General features: G+C 50.7%; 1 protein-coding gene across 3 annotated transcripts in view; it reads left to right on the top strand.

The window, feature by feature from the left end:
* Pnkd (paroxysmal nonkinesigenic dyskinesia) overlaps positions 1 to 14,701 on the top strand; it is a 73,649-nt gene extending 58,948 nt beyond the window's left edge. For all 3 annotated transcript variants that reach the window (XM_005395654.2, XM_005395655.2, XM_013519933.1), the window contains 8 exons: positions 9,187 to 9,302; positions 9,426 to 9,538; positions 10,054 to 10,112; positions 10,735 to 10,827; positions 10,930 to 11,093; positions 11,738 to 11,824; positions 12,732 to 12,847; positions 13,053 to 14,701. In XM_005395654.2, coding sequence (XP_005395711.1) covers positions 9,187 to 9,302; positions 9,426 to 9,538; positions 10,054 to 10,112; positions 10,735 to 10,827; positions 10,930 to 11,093; positions 11,738 to 11,824; positions 12,732 to 12,847; positions 13,053 to 13,226 — 922 coding nt within the window. In that variant the 3' untranslated portion in view covers positions 13,227 to 14,701. The remainder of the gene's footprint in view (positions 1 to 9,186; positions 9,303 to 9,425; positions 9,539 to 10,053; positions 10,113 to 10,734; positions 10,828 to 10,929; positions 11,094 to 11,737; positions 11,825 to 12,731; positions 12,848 to 13,052) is intronic.
* Positions 14,702 to 21,200: the final 6,499 nt, after the last annotated feature.

The raw sequence follows: 21,200 nt of genomic DNA, 5'->3' as shown, positions 1-21,200 counted from the left end.
AAAGTCTGGACAATATAAAAGCCCTCTGCCCAGCATAAGAAAGAAAATATCACAGTGTGGAAGGCCGGTGTCCTCCCAATCCGACCACCTCCCTACCAAGGGCAGCACTGTCGGCCTGGAGGTTGACCAGCCTTAGCTGCCTTTATTATTTTGTTTGTTTGTTTTATATCTTTTGTTCGGTTAGTTTGTTGTTGTTACTCATTTTTTGAGACAGGGTCTTGCTAAGTCGTTCGGGCTGGCCCATAACTCGCTATGGAGCCGGGACTGGCCTCAAACGCATGGTGATTCTCCTGCTTCAGCCTCCCAGATGCTGGAATCACAGGTGTGCGCCACCAATGTCCAGCTCCATTTTGGATTTTTGAGACAGGGTCTTGGTATGTAGCCCAGGCTGGCCTTGAACTCATGATCTTCCTGCCTCAGCTGCCTGACACTGGGATTGCAATAGGCCTACACCACCACACCTGGCAAATGCATTCTTTTTTTTTTTTTTTTTTTGGTACTGGAAATCAAACTCAGGACCTTGCACTTGCCAGGCGGGTGCTTATGCCACTGAGCTATATCCCTGGCCCTCAATTCTTTTTTTTTTTTCCGGTACTGGGAATAGAACTCGCAACCCTGCGCTTGCCAGGCAGGTGCTGTGCCACTGAGCTAAATCCCCAGCCCTTGCAATTTTTTTTTCACAATGCCAGGAATGAGGACTGGGAATTTAGCTTAGTGACACAGCACCTGCCAGGCAAGTGTGAGGGCCCGAGTTTGATTCCCAGTACCACCTCCCTTAGAAAAAAAAAGAAAAGAATGCTAGGAATGGAACCCAGGGCTTCGTGCATGTTGGACAAGTGCTGTACCACTGAGCCACATCTTTGGCCCTTATTTTATCATGTATGTCTATATCCTGGAACAGTAGTTCTTTTGTTTGTTTTTGAGACAGGGTCAGGCTTTTCTGTTTGTTTGTTTTCTGGGTTTTTGTTTTGTTTTGCTTTGAGTTTTTGAGACAGGGTCTTGCTATGCAGTTCAGGCTGACGTTGAACTCACTTTATAGCTCAGGCTAGTCTCAAACTTGCAGTTATCCTCCTGCCTCAGCCTCCCAAGTGCTGGGATTACAGTTGCGCACCATACCCAGAAAGACAGGATCTTGATATGTAATTTAGGCTGGTCCTGAACTCACTACATAGCCTTTCGGCAATCGTCCTGCCTCAGTCTCCCAAATGCTTGGATTATAGGCATGCACCACCACGTCTGGCTTTAGGAAGGGTAGACATGATAGTTTCTGCATGCCTCAGCATTTTAAATATATGTTGTCCAATTGTTTTCTCAGCAGTATGTCTTTTAGCTTAATGATATGTGTTTGAGCATAGTGCCTGTTGAGACCCGTCACGTTAGATCATTTGTTTTGCGGGCTGTGTAGTTTTCCACAGTCTGAGTATGTCATGGTTTATTTATATATTTTGTTGTTAATGGACATTTAGGGGGTTTCCATCCTTTCACTCTGGAGAGCACAGGGTTCTTCTTGGGCCAGACAAAAGGGGAGGAGACAGAGACGGGCTTCTGTCTCAGTTTACAGAGGCCCTGACTGTGAGTCACACCCTCATAAGCCCTCGGAGCCACTGATGGGCCAGGCTCAGTCCGATGCAGTGTGTTGGGGGTTGTCATTTTTGCCAGTGGACTGCAGTGTAGACTGGAAACAGGATCTCTCCTACGGCCTGGGTGCAGGCTGCAAGGGCCTGTCCCCCGTGGAGACTGCGCGGTGGAGCTGAAGGCAGAATTGAGAGGGGTCCTGTGTGGGTGGCTTGCACCAGAGAGGGGCCCAACGCCTCCCCCTCCTCCCGGCTTTGTGCCTGGGAGGACAGCAGGCCCTTCCCAGAGGACGGAGCAGGAGGAGACCCAGGGACTGGGGCACGGTCAGGGCCAGCCCTGCCGGCAGAGGAAGGAGGAGGGCAGCAGAGGAGCCTCAGGTCTGCAGAGAGGGTCCCAGCACCCCGGCTCCTCAGCCCTGCTCTCCTCTGCGCTGTCGTCCCTCACCTGGAGGCCACAGCCCTTGCCGTCAGCGTCTGCTCTTGCTGCTTTGGCAGCACCCTCCACACGGTGGCCCGGCCAGCTGTCCCCGAAGCCAGACCGTGTGTCTCCTTGCTGAGGACACACTCTCTGTGTGTCACTGGCCTGGCTCCTGCCCACCTCGCTGACCCCGCTCCAGCACTCTCTGCCCCTGGCCTGCAAGGGACTCTGAGGCCTCCCCATAAGCCCTAGACCCTCCCATTCCTGCCTGGGGCCATTCCTTGGGGGGGGGCTTGGTACCACACCGCGAAAACAGTGCCGCCTGCAGGTCCATCTCCGCTTCCGGCTGGTGTCCGGTGGAGAGAAGAGCCTTTCCCTGGCCACCCTGACCTCAGTGAGTCCTCTTCCTTCCAGCTGCTCTGCTCCACACCCAGCTCAACGTAACTGGTAGCTTGTTGACTCAGTTTCTGGTTTAATGTCTGTTGCTCCCTCCCTTTTGCTATAAGCTGCCTAGGCAGGGACCCATCCTGCTGTCACTACAGCATCCAGGGAGGGCAATAACTATTTGCAAAATAAAGTGAGCAAAAGAGAGGGGCCATGTGACCACAGCCTTTTAGTGCGCAGTCCCTGCCTACACACAGTCTGACCCTTTAGGCAACAAACCTAAGCACGCATGTAAGCATCCAGTAAGGTAGGCAAGGTCGTTTCTCAGTCCCTCCCAGAGGCGATGATCAGGGAAGGGTAGCAGTGCAAGCGCCTGGCTGAGTTTGGGAAGGAAGCGGCAACCGCTAAACCCTTTCTACCATGCTGTGCCGACCGCGCACTTCCGTGGTATCGTGCTTTACATTGTCCCGTCATCACGCAGCCTGTTAGTGAATGGGTGCAAGGTGGCGTCTGGCACAGAGAAAAGGTTGGTTTTATTTCATTTTCTTTTCTTTTTCACATTTCAGTTTGAAATAATTTCAGATTCAACAAAATAGCACAAAGAATTCCCATGTAGCCCTGAGCCAGCTTTCCTGAATGTTAACATCTTTCATAATCACAGTACCATTATCAATTTTTGTTGTTGTTGAACAGGGTCTCACCATATAGTGCAGGCTGGCATTGAACTCAGGATGTATCCCAGACTGGCCCCAAACTCACGGTGATCCTCCTGCCTCAGCCTCCCAACTGCTGGGATTACAGGTGTGCGCCACCAGGCCTGGAGCAGAACTGTTATCAAAAACAACCAGATCACATCATTTCAAGACTATTAACCACTCTCAGACCTTATTCACATTTCACCTACTGTCCCGCTCTTGCCCTTTGCTGGACTAGAATCCAGTCCTGGGTCCTGCATTGCATTTAGTCTTCTCGTCCCCCATCTGGGACAGTTGCTCAGCCTGTCATCCGTGATGTTGACGTATTTGGACTGCTGGCCACATGTTCTGTAGAATGTGTCTCAACCTGAGTTTGTCTGAGGTTTTGAATAAATTATGGGTATGTGTTTTGGGCACAGACACCACAGCAGCGAGGCTGCCCCCTCCGCGGTGCATCACACCAAGAGGCAAATGATGTCTATATATTGTTACAGCTGAGACCCACTTTTTTTGTGTTGCTGCAGATGGAACCAAGGGCCTTGCATGTCCAGCACACACTGTTCCGATGAGCTGTGCCCCAGTCCTGAGATTAACTTTGATCTCTGGTTTCAGGTGGAGTCAGCCAGGTTTCTCCACTGCTGACTCATTAGCATTTTGTGCAGGAGATACTCTGAGGCTATGCAAATACTCTTTCTCACCGCACTCGGGTGACTTACCCGGCGTCCAGGTGTTAGCTGTGCTCCCGTGCGTTAGACACTCAGCGTTGTGTGTGTGTTCAGACCGGCGTGAGAGAGGAGAAGCTCAGCTGGTCAGGGAAGATGTCTCGGAGGAGGAAGCTTGGACCTGGGACAAAATCTAGGTGCCGACAGGGAGGCCCCGGCCGTCCCCTCCCCCGATTGCTCCAAATGCCTTGTGCTTCTCCTCAAGGAGCTTTGCACTGTCTCAGCCTCAGGACCATGAGGTTAGCACCCGCGCCAGACGTGTTCTCCAGCCCAGGAAAGGGCGTTTGCTGCGGGACCTTCAGGGACAGCTTGCAACCTGCTGAGTTGCCCCCTCAGGACAAGGGACGCCGGGAGGACAGCACAGTCTGTCTCGGTCACTGCTCACCAGCACCAGGGCACTCGGTCAGCACTTGCTGGGGGAATAAAGGAGGCAGAATGCGACTCTTTCAAGAGGGGAGAGAGGTTGTTTTTTCTGATACCTGCCTCTCCTACCCCCGCAGCCTGCTGTCGTCTGCCCTCCCCTAGTACTGCAAACAATGCAGTGGACACACTGCGTGCACTTTGGAGCAGTTTTGTACTCTTAATGTGTGATATTAAGTTTATGTATCTATTTTTCATTTCTTTTTAATCAGTTTTATCCTTTTTGAATTCTTTAAAATTTTGTTAGTACATTTTAGATGTACACTATGATCACACTCATCATAGGGATTTGTACCTGTACATGATATATCTTGCTTCTTTTTTTCCCATGCCCTTCCACTCCCTTCAACTCCTTTCCTTCCTTATTTACAAAAGCTGTGTTTCCATTTTTTTCTTTCTATTCTTTTTCTTGTCCCTTCTTTCCTTTTCCCCTCCCCCTCCCTTATTTCCCTTCTCATTTGAACAATTTCTTCCCATTTCCCCATATCTGTTATACATTATGGCCCTTATTTATACTTTCAGTTTCTCATATCAGAGAAACAATGCAATATTTAAATACGTATGTCCAATTTATTCACTTAAGGGTATGGTCTCAAGGTGCATCCATTTAGCTAGAAACAGCTCATGCTTATCCTTCTTTATGGCAGAGTATACTCCATTGTATAAAAAAACTACATCTTTTTTTATTAAATTTATTGGTACACTTTAAAAACTACAAGCTGGAGCATGGTGGTGCATGCCTATAATCCCAGCACTCAGAGGCTGAGGCAAGAGGATCATTGTGAATTGAAGACCAACCTGGGCTACAAAGTGAGCTCAAGGCCAGCCTGAACTGCATAGTGAGACCCTGTCTCAAAAAGACAAAAAGAAACCCTGCATCCTCTTTATCCATTCATTGGTTGATGGGCATTTGAGCTATTTTCAAGATTTAGCTATTACATACTGTCATTATAAACATGGGTGTGCATATATCACTGTGGTATGATGCTTTTAATTTTTTGAGGAAAATACCAAGAAGGGGAATAACTGGGTTCAATGAAACCTCTAGGTTTAGTTTTTTTGGGAATCTTCACACTGATTTCCACAGTGGTTGCACCAATCTACATGCCCACTAACAGTGGAAAAGGGTTCCTTTTTCTCCTCAGCCCCTCCAGCATTTGTTATTCGTTGATTTCTTCATAATAACCATTCTTTCTGGGGTGAGATGGAATCTCAGTGTTGTTTTAATTTGCATTTCTCAGATGACTAGTGATGTTGAACATTTTTTCATATATTTATTTGCCATTTCTACTTCTTCATCTGAGAAGTGACTTCATTTTAGATGTCATTTTTGGATTGGATCTTTAAATTTGGGAGGTATGATTTTTTTTTTTTTTAGTCCTTTATATATTCTAGATATTAGTCCCTTGTCTGAGGAACAGCTGGCAAACATTTTTTCCCACATTGTGGGCTGTCTCTTCACTCTGTTGGTGATTTTTTTGCTGTTCAAAAGTGTTTTAATAAGATGAGCCTGGTGTGGTGGTGGCTGCCTATGATCCTAGCATTTGGGAGGTTGAAGCAGAAAGATTGCCGTGAGTTCTGGGCCAGCCTAAACTACGTAGTGAGGCGCTGTCTCAAAAAATAACACAAAAAGATGAGATCTCAGGTGTTGATTCTTTGTGGTATTTCCTGTGCAATTGGGGTTTTCTTCATAAAGTCTGCCTAAATCAATGTCTTCAAGAGTTCTACCTATTCTGTATGCCAGCAGATTTAATGTTTCTGTTTTGATGTTTAGATCTTTAATACATTTCAATTTTAGTTTAGTGCATGGTGAAAGATATGGGTTTAGTTTTAATCTTCAGCATGTGCAAAGCCAGTTTTTCCAGCACCATTTACAAAGAGGCTATCTTTCTTCCAGTGAAGGTGTTTGGCCCCTTTGTCAAAAATAAGGTGGCTGAATGTGTTTGGAGTTGTTTCTGTGTCTTCTAGTCTGTTCCATTGATTGTTGGGTCTGTTTTTTTGCCAGTACCCTTCTATGTTTTATCACAGTAGCTTTATAGTATAATTCCAAGCCAAGGATTGTAATGTCCCCTGCCTTGCTTTTGTTGCCCAGAATTGCCTTTGCTATTATAGGTCTCTTCCAGTTCCAAATGAATTTTAGAATTGTTTTCTCTAATTATTTTGTTTGTTTGTTTGTTTCATTTTCTCTAATTCTGTGAGGTATCCTATTGGTATTTTGATAGGGATTGCATTAAATCTGTATAACTGGGGGCTGGGGAAATAGCTCAGTGGCACAAGTGCCTGCCTGGCAAGCACAAGGTCCTGAGTTCGATTCCCAGTACCTAAAAAAAAAAAAAAAAAAAAATCCAAAAATGTCTGTATAACAATTTGGAAAGTATGGCCCTTTTGAATTTTCAAGCAGTGCTTTTTATGCTGATTGATAAAAAAGTAAAACCAACCTAAGTGTTCAAGAATAGAGGACTTGGGATAGGATGGGGAGGGTAATCTTACTGCTGAACCACAGGATTATTTTAGAGTCTCTCTCCCCCACCCTACCTAACACATTACATATTCATTTCCAAATATTCATTTCCAAATAATAAGAAAATACAGAAAAGCAAAAAAAAAAAAAAAAAATTATTAGGAACCTACTCTGAATAATTCAGAGTCTTTCCATGTAGATATATCCAAATATTTTTTTTCTTTTTTTCATTTTTTTGTAGTACAGGGTGTTAAACTCAGGGCCTTCACACTGAGCTATATCCTCCACGCTTTTTAGAGACAGAGTCTTGCTAAGTTGCCTGGGCTGGGCTCAAATTTGTGATTCTCCTGCCTCGGCCTTCTAGAATGCTGGGATCGAAGGCATGTGCCACCATGCCTGGCCCAAATATTTTATTGTCTTAGAGTCTCTGTGCTATTTGGAGATCTGCTGTACTTAATCTTTGCATCTGCTTATGGATACTCAGGTTCCACCCGGTCCCCTCTCACTGGCTGTGTCTGTTGCGCTAACTGTTTCCTATTGCAACACAGCACAGGAGGAATGAGTGTGCGCCCACCGACACTTTGAGAGAGGCATTGGTTCCACTTCCTCTTCCTTCCTTCTGCTCGGCAAATCTTTCCCCAAACTGGCACACCGCCTGCCCCCTCAGTTCTCGGACATGTCACTTCCTCAGTGAGGCCCTCCTTTCCTTCTGTCGGTCTTCGCTCTCTATCCTTTTCCTGCTTCTAGCGTGTTATCTTCACCTGTGCATCAGACTGTTTCTCCTATGAGAACAGGAGGTTCAAGTGGACAGGGGCTTTGCCTTGTCGCTGATGCACAGGGCCTGGCCAGCAGCCAGCACTCGGTAAACATTGCTGAAGAAATGAAAGTATGGGTGGTGGAAGCTGATTTGGAAAAAAAAACCAGAGGACCTATAAAAAATGAACGTAGCCTGGCATGGAGGATGGGTTACACCTATAACTCAATACTGGGAGGCTGAGACAGGAGGATCACAGTGAGTTTGAGGCCAGCTTGGGCTATATAGTGAGTTCAAGGCCAGCCTGCACTACATAACAAGACCTTGTCTCAAAAAAAAAAAAAAAAAAAAAGACATAAAGACAGGAAGAATGGCAGAGGCACTCCGTAGTGTGCCCGAATGGCTAGTCCATGAAAGTACATAGGCGCATTGGTACACGGAGCAAGGAGAGCCCGGAATTAACTCTGACTAAGCCATACTACCACAGAAACCTGCTTATCACGGGCCAAACTGCAAATAAAACAGTTCGGAGAGGCGGCCCTTCCTCCCCCTCCCCTCTCACACACACCACACACACACACAGTGCGTCAAGCAGAGATTTAGAGTCTGTCCTCTACCCCCAACTCAACTTTTTAATCATCCAAGATGCTTCACCAGAGGCTGGGGGTTTAGCTCAGCGGCACAGCGCCTGCCTGGCAAGCGCAAGGTCATGAGTTTGATTCCTGGTACCAAAAAAAACTAAAAACAAAAACAAGATGCTTCTCCGTTTTCTCTTTTTTGCTTTGTGCTGTATTGTTTTAAATTTTTATCAGTACGTATTTGCAGTACATCATGACCACACACGGGTGGGGAGCTGGCCCATGTACACATCTCTAAGCCACCCCCCTACTCCATTTCTTGGTTCCCTTCCCATTCGCAAATGATCTCCCTCCTTGTTCTGTTATCTGTCCTTTGCCTCCCTGTTTTCTGACTGACTCAACATATAACCCTAGAAGCCGGGCGTGGTGGTGCACGCCTGTAATTCCAGCACTCGGGAGGCTGAGGCAGGAGGATTGTTGCGAGTTCAAGACCAGCCTGGGCTACAAAGTAGGCTCAAGGCCAGCCTGAACTGCATAGCTGGACCCTGTCTCAAAAAGACCCCCCCAAAAAAGAAATATATATATATAAAAACCCTAAGCACTGGCTGCCCCCTCCCCCATCCCTACTCCAGCCTCAGAGCGGCTTAGCAAGAGCTTGTCTCAAAATAAAGACTAAAAAAGGGCTGGAGATGCAGCTCAGTGTGAAGCCCTGGGTTCAACTCCCACTAGCAAAGGGAAAATAAAAAGGAGGGAGAGAGGAAGGGAGGAGGCCCGCAGACAAACAAAATCCCAGGCCCCGACCCAGACCTGCCAAAAGGGAGACTTGGGGGATGGGGCCCAGGATCCCCTCTTTACCTGGTCCTGAACCACAGTGACTGAGCTAGACCCTGCCACTGCCCCTCCTGCAGCTCGTCCGAGCCACTCCCTCAGGGCACTTGGCACTGGTTAGATGACTCCCTCTCCTGCGAATTTCCTGTTCAGGTTTCCCCTGCCAGGGCGCAGCTCTGGGGCATCGGTCTCATTCTCCAGCCCGTCCTGAGCTCCTGAGCGCCCAGCAGGCGTGGGGCGGGCACGAGATTCAGGCTGGTGGAGGTCTCAGGAGTGGGGAAGCGGGGCCTGCAGGCTCGGCGAAAGCTTGGTCGAGGGACAGGGCGGGGCTGACCGCTTCCTCACCCTCCAGGTACAGCCTGTACACCCGCACCTGGCTCGGGTACCTCTTCTACCGGCAGCAGCTGCGCAGGGCTCGGAATCGCTACCCCAAAGGCCACTCCAAAACCCAGCCCCGCCTCTTCAACGGTGAGCTCTGGGAGCCCCTCACACCCTCCCCGCCCACCCCGCTCCACCCCTGGGCTCCGCCCCCTCGCCCCTGCGGCCGCCCCCTCGCCCCTGCGGCCGCCCATCTCTGCCTCTGTCCCCCAGGAGTGAAGGTGCTTCCCATCCCCGTCCTCTCGGACAACTACAGCTACCTCATCATCGACACCCAGGCCCGGCTGGCTGTGGTTGTGGATCCTTCAGACCCTCGGGCTGTGCAGGTGAGTGTGTGTGTGTGGGGGGGTCACCCTTGCCACAGAAGGTAGCGGAAGGACTGACCCCGGCCTGTGCCCATGGCTTGTGCCCCCTCCAAGTGTGCCAGTGGGTTCATGTGCGCACACAGGCGCACACATGCAGACCTCTTGAACACAGTAAGGGGGAGGTATGTGCCCTGGGTACGGCAGGAAGCAGGGAAGCAAGACTGGGGGCAAAGCCAGAGGGCGGGGTGCTGGCCCGGATTGTGACTTGAGTCTGTTTCCAGGCTGCCTCTTGCCCCACACCCCACTGGACCCTCTTTCTTCCCTGAGCTCTGTCAGTTCCGGGGTCTCTGTTCTTTCCTGTGTGCCTGCGTGTGTCTCCGTGTTAATCCCACCTTTTGTCGCAGCCCTTCATTCTCCAGCTCCATCCCCTCACTCTCCCTGCTGCCCTCCATCCACACCTGCTCATCTACGCTTCTGTCTCTGCACCTGCTCCCAGCTCAGCACCTGTCTCTCCCCTCCCCCGCCCCCGCCTGCAGGCTTCCATCGAGAAGGAGGGAGTCACCTTGGTTGCCATTCTCTGCACCCACAAGCACTGGTAAGAGCCGGGGTGGGGGTGGCTGGGCAGGGAGAAGGCTGTCTTCCATGCCAAGTTGTCCTGCCAGGGGGCCGTGCCAGGACTGAGCCCAGACAGGACCACCCAAGCTGGGCATCAGGAAGTCAGGAGGGGTAGGGACCCACCTTCCACCTGAAGTCCCTGTGGCACAGCAGAAGGGGCAGGGGAAGCGCCAGTTACCTGGCTTCTGAAGCCCTGTGGAGGAAGACAGGCTGTCGTGGATCCTTGCTGTGCTTTGGGCCTGGGAAACCTTGTGATCTCTCCCATCAAGTCCACTAGGTCGGATGGCCCTGCACCAAAGGTTCTAAGTTACATTTAGGTGGCATCTGGCACAAGGTACAGGGGGTGAGGGGCATGCCAGGTGGGGGTGCCAGTGACCAAACCCCCTGGGAGAATTCAAGGATGGTGACTGAAGCTGAGTCCACAAAGATCATTCGGCATTGGCCGAGTGGAGGTTGTTGGGGTGACGGTGGTTAGCTATGGGAGTGACCTGCTGGCAGGGAACAGCTTGAACTCAGGTTGGAGGTGCTGTGGATAAGAGGGAGGGTGAGCTGCAGTTGCCCGTCACCTGTGAGAGCCCCCATCTGTCTCTGCTATGCTGCAGGGACCACAGTGGAGGGAATCGTGACCTCAGCCGGCGGCACCGCGACTGTCGGGTATACGGGAGCCCTCAGGATGGCATCCCCTACCTCACCCAGTAAGTCCCTGCCCAGGGATGGGGTGGCCTTCAGCTAAGTATTTCAGGGGCACCTCTTGGGCCTTGGGTGGGTGCAGAGATCAGCTGTTACTTCACCTGCAGCCCCCTGTGTCACCAAGATGTGGTTAGTGTGGGACGACTCCAGATCCGGGCCCTGGCCACCCCAGGCCACACGCAAGGCCATCTGGTCTACCTGTTGGATGGGGAGCCCTACAGGGGTCCCTCTTGCCTCTTCTCAGGGGACCTGCTCTTCCTCTCTGGCTGTGGTGAGTTTCCCCAAAAGAAGGGAGTGGGGAGAGGAGGGAGGGATAGAGGCCAGGGCAGCTGAGGTCCCATGATACAGGTGAAAGCACTGGTTTCAGCACAGATGTCATCTTGGCAGTCACTCCCGTCTGTGTCACCTGATTACTGTTTCTGTATCCTTAAGATTTCCCACTGAATGGACAGAAGGGCGGGTCCTGTAACTGAGCAGAGACAGGATAGGGTGGGGAGTCCTTGTTTCCTCTGGGTGGTGCCTGGTCCCACACAGTGAGTGGTAGGACTAGGTACGGAAAGCTGAGGACCATCCGTGAGGAGACCGCATGGATGAAGAAGGATCCTGAGTCCCAGAGGACACAGAGCAGGCAGAGCCGCTGCACAGAAAAGAGCAGCCCTACACCCCGGAGCTGGGCCACTGGAGCTCAGCTGAAGCCCCACAGCCCCTCTCCCTCCAGATACCCACGTGTCTGGCTTGCTTAGGGTGACTGAGTGGGCTCAGCCCCCAGAGCGAAGGAGAGGGCAGATGCCAGGGATGGCCAAGCAGGGGCACAGGTGAAGGGCTGGGGGCCGGCCAGAGCTGCGAGCTGGTCCCCATCCTTCTGTGTCATCCTATGCCACCCTGAGTCATCCTTGCACCTTAACCCTCACCCAGGACGGACCTTTGAGGGCACTGCAGAGACCATGCTGAGCTCACTGGACACTGTGCTGGGGCTGGGGGATGACACCCTGCTGTGGCCTGGTGAGGCGCCCTTCTCCCTTCTCTCCAGCCCCGTACTCCACCTAGCACCAGGGCTCCCCTGGGCCCTCATGACCATAGAGACTAGGCTGATCCAGGTGCTGGCCCAGAGGGGCCTGGCTCCACCTTGAGAGGTAGGACAAGCTCTGGCCTCCCTTCTCCAGAGCACAGTGCTGGCTCTGAGAGCCTCTGCTGCTCATGCCACTGCCACTGCCCCTGCCAGCCAGCCAGGGGGAGCCTCTTTGGGGCCATGCATGACCCTGAGCATCCTGGAAGGATGTCTGATTGTTCACAGCCAAGCCCAGGACAGAAAGTAGTTTTGCAGGAAACCCACTCCACATGCTTCCACTGCCTTGTAGTTTATTTTAAAAAGCAGAGAAGATTTTTGCTATTTTTGTGGTACTGGGGATCGAACCCAGGGCCTTATGAATGCTGGGCAAGTACTGAACCGCTGAGCCACACCCTAATCCCATACCTTGAAGTTTCTAAAACAACTCAGATATCTGAGTTCATCCTGGAACATATATTCATTCATTCCTTATGTGCACTTAACAGCTACCAGGCTGTCTTCTGGGCACTGGGAACACAGCAGTGACATCCATGCACAGATGCCCTACTGTTTCTCCACTTGCCAAATTAGAAGACTGGCTGAGAGGTGCCGCAATTTGACGAAGTCAGGGCCAGCACAGTGGCATCCCGGGTCCAGACCCAGTGGTTCCCCCAGCACCTCTGCCTCCTTGCCTCTGGCTGCCTTACACCGCAGCTAGAGAAGCAACTCCAGCTGGTTGGGTTTTCCTGGAAGCCTGGCCCCCGGCTCCCTGGTTGTGGCATCCCTAGGCCTGGGCTGTGAGGTGGGGAAACTTTCTCTAACCCCCCACTGATCTCTCTCTGCCTCGCCTCGCCACCCTAGGTCATGAGTATGCAGAGGAGAACCTGGGCTTCGCGGGTGTGGTGGAACCCGAGAACCTGGCCCGGGAGAAGAAGATGCAGTGGGTACAGAGGCAGCGGATGGAGCGCAAGAGCACGGTGCGGGCCTGGGGGCCTGGGGACACACAGGCACTCGGCCCAGCCTGAGCCGCCTTGCCCAGCTGGGCCTGGGTTACTTCCGAGGGCTCAATCTGCTTACATCCAAACTCCCGGAGGGAGGGCAGGGCGGGGCCAGGACAGGCTTCTCTGTGTTGGGTCCCTTTTCCAGCTACTGTCCACCCAGCCTGATGCCTCTCCTCTGCAGTGCCCATCCACCCTGGGAGAGGAGCGCACCTACAACCCATTCCTGCGGACCCACTGCCTGGCGCTGCAGGAGGCTCTGGGGCCAGGCCCAGGCCCCACCGGGGATGATGGCTGCTCCCGGGCCCAGCTCTTGGAAGAGCTCCGCCGGCTCAAGGACATGCACAAGAGCAAGTGAAGCCCCCACCCCAGCCCAGCCCAGCCCACCCCCACGGTGGGGAGGCCACCCACCACCCACACGTCACCATCCTCATCACCACCTCCTCCATCGGTGCCCACTTGGCATCATGCACCCACCCTGGTCGGGGGGAAGGGTGGGACCAGGCAGTGAGACCAAGAGGAAGGGATCAAAGGCTTGAAGACCCCCAGAGTGAGGCTGCGTCATCAAAGGTAAAAGGAAAAGATGGGCACCTGGACCTCTCCAGACCCTGCTAACTTTGAGGGTCCCCTCCTCCCTTCTCCGACTTCTGGGACAGGCACGAACATGGAGGCTGCCGTGCTGCCCTCCCAGGAGGCCTCACTCTCACTGTAACCCTGGCACCCAGGGAAGCAGGTGCCGTGCCAGGTTGAGTCCATTTTCCACCTTCCCCATTCACAGTTGGGGCCTCCAGCGTGGTGCCTTGGGAAAGCAGTCACCGGCAGGGGCAGCCAGACGGGTGACCAGGACCCTGCCCATGGCACTTTCAAAGGCACCTGCTCACCCTACACAGCTGGCCTGAGCCACCCCCACCCCCCGCCCTCTGCCCCTGCCCTGGGCCACAAGGGCCTCCTTCCCGGGGGAGAGAGGGCCACGGCTGGCTCGGCCGATGCACTTTCTTCATTTTGGCCCTTGTTCTTAGGAATTTCTGCCTGCCTTCTATCTTTCTTAATTCCCCTTGTTTTATCTTCAACCTCTTTCCTCTTTGAGTTAGCGATTTATTCTTTTAGCCCTGACATTCACCTGGCCTTTGCAGTTTGCCAGGAACACTCATTCCTGTGTGATTTTCCTTGGCATCATTGGCCCCATCCTGGCTGGAAGGAGGAGGCTCTGTGCAGCGGGCCGGACCCTTCCGCTCTGCTCACCCGCGTCCAGCTCTGCTTCTCTGGTCTTGGGTCCAGGCCCCTTTGGGGCCGCAGTGAAGAACCCTCGGTCCTCAGGCAGGCGCCCATGGGTCAGCCAGAGCCTCTCTTCCTGGTCTAAGCCTTCCGAGATGCGCTGTCCTCAGTTTCCCCTGCCCATCTGGCCTCTCCAGCCCCGCTCCTGGAGCCCATTCTAGCAATACCACCAGACTAGTTAGCCTCCCGCCCCCAAGACATGCAGACTCTCGCCTCGGTGCCTTTGCTCCCGCTGCTCCTCAGGCCGGAATGCCTTCCCCGCTCCTCCGCCTGGTCTGCCTGGCAAACGCCCATCCATCTCTCCCAGGCCCCTCCCTAGGAAGGCGCCCCCGCCTCTCCCTTCCAGGCTACCTCTGCACTTTGTAAATGCTTCTCTCTCATGGCACTTATCACATATATTTTACTTGTTTACATGTTTGTCTCCCCTTCTAGACTGTGAATCTTTAAGGGCATGGACTGTATCTTACGCATCTCTCTGTATTTCTGCGCCTAGCACGGTGCCTGGCACATAGTAGGCGCTCAATAAATGTTGAATGAATGAATGAATGAATGATTTAACCACAGCCTGATCACTCAGTGGTCTGTCTTTCCTGCTACAGAAGTACAAACAGCCGAGAACCTTCTCACTGTTTGCCTGACTTGGTTCGAGCTCCCAGAGCTTGGAGTTGTTGCACTTTAAGAGCCTTAGTTAAAAACACCCTAAACACATTCCTTCCGCAGCCCGGTGCATCTGTTCAGGGTTTACAACTTGCTCTCCGCGGTGTTTTCCAAAGCAGAACCGCACAGGTGCCCTGCTGGCTGTGGGGGTAGGAGCGGCTGCGCATGGTCACAGCCCAGCATGAGTGACCCTTCAAGGGCATGGCCTTGGCTCTAGTCCTTCTTTGACCCCCCTGTAAAAAGAAAAAGGCAGATTCCAGGTCCACACCTTAACTGAGCACCTGTCTCTAGCGTGACAGTGTTACTACGTTTTTATTGTATCTATTTTGGGGGTTGATGTTTATGTTTGACAGTACTTTTTAGTTCATGAAAATGAAGGTATAGGGGCTGGGGATTTCGCTCAGCGGCACAGCACCTGCCTGGCAAGCGCAAAGTCGTGAGTTCGATTCCCTGCACCGGAAAAGAAAAACAAACAAACAAACAAAAAATAATGAAGGTATATTGGACTGGGAAAATATGAAGTAAAGACGCCATTTGGCTATGGCAGAACCCCGGGGGCTGGCCTCACGTGGCTGGAGAGCAGGAAGTACTGGTTTAACACCCTACTTCCTTGAGCCAAGCCTGGGGCAGTTAAACCCCTGCCCACAGTTCAGCTTCTCCTGAAAGTTCACCCCAAGCCCAGACCTTGACACTAGCCCTCGGGTTGGGGGACCTGAGTCAGGGCTGCATCTGCCTTGGGGCTGAGGACAGACTGTGGTCCTCACCTTCCAAGGAAGGAGAGCTTTGTGTGCTTTGCACTGTGTCCGGGTCATGCTGTCGTGGGTGGATGAGCCCCGGGACCAATCCCTGGACTGTGCAGGTCCCTCTGGGTATGCTCGCTTCAAGGAGCACTTGGCAGCAGTTCCTTTGGCTGGTGAAGTGCTTTCCGAGGGGCCCCTGACCGTCCGTCCTGAGTCGTGGACGAGCGCCTTCCCCTCCTGGAGTGAGCACTGCCCAGTAACTAGCAGACCATGTGGTTTTGCTTGCAGGACAGCAGGTGTCCCCACCCTTGGAGACCTGGGAGTTAGTCCCAGCCCTGTCACCTAACATCTGGGTGACCTTGAGCGAGTCACTTCCCTGTCCTTTCTTTTTCACTGTCCAATGGAGAGGAAAACAGTGAGTCATAACTCTTATAGGTACAAGTGACAAATACACAACACAAAGTAGCTTAAACCAAAAGGAAAGCCTGTGAACTGGAAAGCCTCCTGACCGCTTGCATGGACCACCGTGAGACTGATGAGCGTCAAGTTATGACATGTGGCTTCAGGCATGGGCAGATCCAGGGTTTCAAAGACTACCTTCATTCATCTCTGCTCTCTTCTGTGTTGGTACCATTCTCTGTCAGGCTTTCTCCCTGCAGTGTCTAGAATGCACTCTAGATAATCCAGCCTTACAGACTGGTTCTTCAAACCTAGCAGAACCTCCAGTAGTTCCAGGAGTGAGTTTCATTGGTCTAGCTTATGCCCAACTCTAAACCAATTATCGGAGTTAAGGGGATGGGCTTCTCTGATTGGCCGGGCTGGATCATATGACCCCACCTGGAAGGGCTGTGCCAATCCTAACTGAACCGCACTGGCTAAAAGTTGAGGCTAGGGGTTACCAAAGGGCCTGATACCAAAAAAGATGCAAGACAGCAAAATCAGAAGCTATTAGGATGGGTGGCTGGGGATTTAGCTCAGCAGCACAGCACCTGCCTGGCAAGCGCAAGGTCATGAGTTCGAGTCCTGGTACCAGAAAAAAGCCAAAAAAAAAGAAAGAAGCTATTAGGAGGGTCAGATGGGAAAAGGCACATGAAGCCATTTTGAAAAATGCTACATCAGATTTCTGATGCTATGATTAATTATAGAGAAAAAACGGAGGCGAACACATGGCCTCAAAGGTATTTGTATATGTGCTCTAAAAATAACCAGCAAGCAGCTGGTCTTTGCATCTTTTCCTTGCCCTGGATCACGGGCTGTTTGTCTATGAGGGTAGCAAAGGAGGAGTGGGGAGGTTAAGTAGGCAGCATTAAGCATTCCAGGGAAGAACAGAGCAGAGCAATAGTAGAAATAAACACGGAAGCCCTGAGCGTGCATGTGTGTGTGAGCACATGTGTTCTGGGGGTGCTCTCAGTCCTCCAAATCCCTGCCCACAGAGGGAGCCTTTCCTTCTGTTTGTTCTGTGGTACTGGGCCTTCACATTGAGCTACACGCACACCCCCCAGCACTTTTTATTTTTTAAGACCACAAAATTGCCCAGATGAGACCCAAACTTACAATCCTCCTGCCTCAGCCTCCCGCAGTACTGGGATTACTGGCATACGCCACCATACCTTGCTCAAATGGAGCTTTTAAAAGCAGGAGGGAACCTGAGTCTGATGGCTCATGGGCCCCAGATTCAGGCGAAAGGCAGGACCAAGTGGTAGAAAGAGAGGACTTTAAGCTGGGCAGGACAAGCTACAGAGACCGGCTCTGCCTCTGAATGGCCACAGGTAACTCTGGACAGTGACTCGGTGTCACTGAGCCTCATTCTAGAGCGATCAGAACAAAAAGAGACAAAAAGAAGAACTAAAGGAGATAGATAGTGCTTTCAGTGAGAGACAGCAGCCTCTCACTCCTCTGACAGTCATTAATAACATGGAGCTAGGCCACTTTGGCAGTAGAACAAAGTGTTTTAAGAACAAAGGCTCATAGCCCAGGCATGGAGGGGCTGGCCTATAATTCCAGCACTCTAGGAGGCTGAGGCAGGAGGATCACAAATTTGAGCCCAACTGGGAAAACAGTGACTTAGACCCTATCTTGGGAGGCTGAGGCAGGAGGATCATTGTGAGTTCAAGACCAGCCTGAACTGCATAAAGAGACTCTGTCTCAAAAAGAAGAAAAAAAGAGGTTCAACGAGGTGGTTAAAAGAACTTTGCTTGGGAAAGTTCTGCTATTACTTCACAGGAATTTGGACTAGGCAGGGACAACAGGTAACCTAGCCCCCTTCTCCCTAATGAGCTAATGGGTCCAAATGAGGAGACAAAAGCCCCTGAGGAAAGCTTTTCTCTGTGGTCTGTGGTAAAATGACATCACTCCCTGCCCCCACTCCCCATACCACGCAACCACTAATGACTTTCTGTCCACAGATTTGCCTAGGGCTGGGGATATAGCTAAGCAGCACGAGCACCTGCCTGGCAAGCACAGGTCCTGAGTTCAATTCCTGGTACCAAAAAGAAGAGATATGTCTATTCTGGACAGTTAATGTAGATCCAAAGTGGCCCCCTAAAATCTTAGGTGTTTAAAGGGAAATGGAGCCAGGCGTGGTGGCACACACCTGTAATCCCAGCACTTTGGAGGCTGAGGCAGGAGGATCGTTGCAAGTTCAAGCCCAGCCTGCGCTACAAAGTGAGTTCAAGGCCAGCCTGAGCTGCATAGTGAAACCCTGTCTCAAAAAAACAAAAAATAATAATAATAATAATTTAAATTTTTTTTTAAATAAAGGGAAATGGGAGCCAGCTGGGGTAGCATATACCCATAATCCCAGCCCTGGGGAGGCTGAGGCAGGAGGATCACTGAAAACCTGAGACCAGCTTGGGTTACATAGTGAGTTCAAGGCCAGCCTGAACTACATAGTGAGACCCTAAAATAAATAAATGTAAAGGTAACGGGGTCACGGGCACTGTGTTCATCACGGACTGAGCCATTGAATAGTCCAGGAGCTGACAGTGCACACGGGAGGTGGAAGTGGTCACTGTGTCCTCGTCCCCAGCCTCGCCCTTCTCTCTGCTTCTTGGCTGCCACGGCTCGAGCACGTCTCCCCCTCGTATCTCCTCTGCCACCCTGTCTCTGCCCTGCAGCCAGCCAACCGCTGACTAAAACCATGAGCCAAAATAAACCTCTCTTCCTTCAAGATGCCTCCTTTAAATCCTTTGTTCCAGGAAGAAGAAAATGGCTAAGACATGGACTTTCTTTTTGCTTTTTTGAGACGGGATATTGCTATGTAGTTCAGGCTGGCCTTGAGCTCACTATGTAGCCCAGGCTGGCTTCAAACTCAGTGTGACCCTCCTGCCTCTGTCTCCCAAGTGCTGGGACCATAGGTGTGTGCCACCACGCTCAGCTGGACATTCCATATAAGTGGAATCATTCAATTTGTGGGCTTTTCTTTTTTTTTTTTTTTAACCCTGTCCAGGGATTGAGTTCAGGGAACACTGAGCTATAACCCTCAGATCTTTTTCTTTTCTTTGTTGCTCTTTTGGTCTCTATATGTAGTCCAGGCTGACCTCTACACATTATGTATTCCAGGTTGGCCTTGAACTTGCAGAGACCCTCCTGCCCGAGCCTCTCATGTGCTGGGATTACAGGTGTGGGCCACGATGCCCCGCCATCCTCTTTGTTTTTTATTTTGAGTCAGGGTCTCACTAGGCTGCCCCAAGCTGGCCTTGAAAATGTGATCCTCCTGCCTCATCCTCCTCAGTAGCTGGGATTACAGATGTGTGCCACTGTGTAGGCTACAATACATGTAGACCTATGTTTTCACTTCTCTTGGGAATATCCCTATGAGTGGAATCGCTTTTTGAGGAACTCCTAAACTGTCTTCTAAAGCAGCTATCACTGCTGGGCGTAGTGGTGTTCACCTATAATCCCAGCACTCAGGAGGCCGAGGCAGTCCCCATACAATATGCCCTTTTTACCAGTAGTCAACCTGTCAGGAAGTATAGCCTACTACAAGATCTCAGAGCTGTCAATGAAGCAGTGATACCTACTCGCCCATTAAGCACAGACACGTATACCGGCCTCTTTTTTTAAAGCAGTGGCAAAGTTTATTCGAGAAAGTAACATTGAAGAGTGGGAGAGAAACTGGCTCTGCAGAGAGCCTGGACGGAGTAAAGAAGAGTGTGAGAGCAGAACAAAGTACACGCTGTGTCTGGGAAACAGTGCGGGCTATCCTGGAGCGTTCGGATAGCCCCATGTGCCCTTTTAACATGGATCCCAGGTGACACTAAATGGTTTTCTGTTCTTGGTCTCAAAGACATCTTCTTTTCACCTTCCTAATATTTGTTCACATTTAAATGGGAGGATCCCCAAACAGGACTTGACAACAGTATACCTACATTATCTTGCCTTGGGTCTTGAGAAATAGTCCCCACCTATTTGGAAGGGCTTTAGCTCAAGAACCAAGAGACCTAAATTTCAGAAGGGGAGAGGCCTATTACAATACATAGATGACCTCCTCATGTATAGCCTCACTAAGGAGCTATCTGATAAGAACACCAATAGCACTCTCAGTTTTCTAACAAAACAGGTTTATAAGATGTCCCAACACAAGGTCCAGATTTCTCAACAAAAAGTGACTTATCTAAAGATATATCTTAACTCCAAGACAAAGATGACTGTCCTCAAAGAGAACAGAAGCAATCTGCCATCTGGGCCCTCCAGAGTCCATACAACTGAAAGACTGCCTGAAAATAGCAGGCTTCTACCATATATAGATATTGCACTTCAGAGAACAGTAATAGCCAAATCACTATATTGTAGCAGAAGATGCCCCGCCCCCAGCCAGTATACTTCAGTTTGTTAATAGTTCGGGTTACTTTTGTTTCTTAGAAACAGCTGGTCACTGTGATCTATATTGTAAGAACCAACCCACACCTGACAAACCATTCTTTTCTCTCTCTCTCTTTTTTTTTCACTGGAAATTGAACTCATGACCTCACTCAGGCACTGTGCCACTGAGCTATATCCCCAGCCCCATTAACAAGCCATTTTTCCTCTGTACTTCCTCCTTGCTTATCCCATATAAGCCCTAGACCACCAGAGATCAGGGCCTGATATTTTGGAAATGATCCCAATCAAGGCCATTGACATAAAATAAATCTGCCTCCAAATTCTGGGTGTTGTTTTGGTGTTTCTGCTTGCCATCACAATATAAGACAATTCAAAGGTCAAAAACCAAACCCCTAAAATAGATAAGAGCTGCTCAAGAGGCTTTTAAAGCCTTAAAATAGGCCTTAATGCAGGCCCCAGCATTAGGAATACTAGATCTAACTACTGTAAACCTTTTTCACTCTGTGTGACAGAGAAACAGAGAGTAGCCACAAGAATACCAACCCATTATCTAGCCAAAAAAACTCGACCAGGTACTTACTTTTCCAGATGACAGTATCACGGGGCTGGCCTAGCTCCCTTCACACAAAAGCTGCTACAGCACTCATAATCCACAAAGCTTCTAAGATAACTTTAAAACAAAAACTCTTACTTCTAATTCACATCAAGTTAAGGCTCCTCTAGAACTCAAGAGACACTTGTAGATGACTGAGGAAAGCATTGCTAAATATCAGGCCATTCTTACTAAAAACCTAGATGTTTCTCTTTCATCCTACACTGTTCTTTTTTTTTTTTTT

Source organism: Chinchilla lanigera, unplaced genomic scaffold (genome assembly GCF_000276665.1).
Source record: "Chinchilla lanigera isolate Chin_1 unplaced genomic scaffold, ChiLan1.0 scaffold00052, whole genome shotgun sequence".
NCBI lineage: Eukaryota > Metazoa > Chordata > Mammalia > Rodentia > Chinchillidae > Chinchilla > Chinchilla lanigera.
The sequence above is the reverse complement of the archived record's forward strand: the minus strand, read 5'-3'. Positions and strand labels throughout refer to the sequence as shown.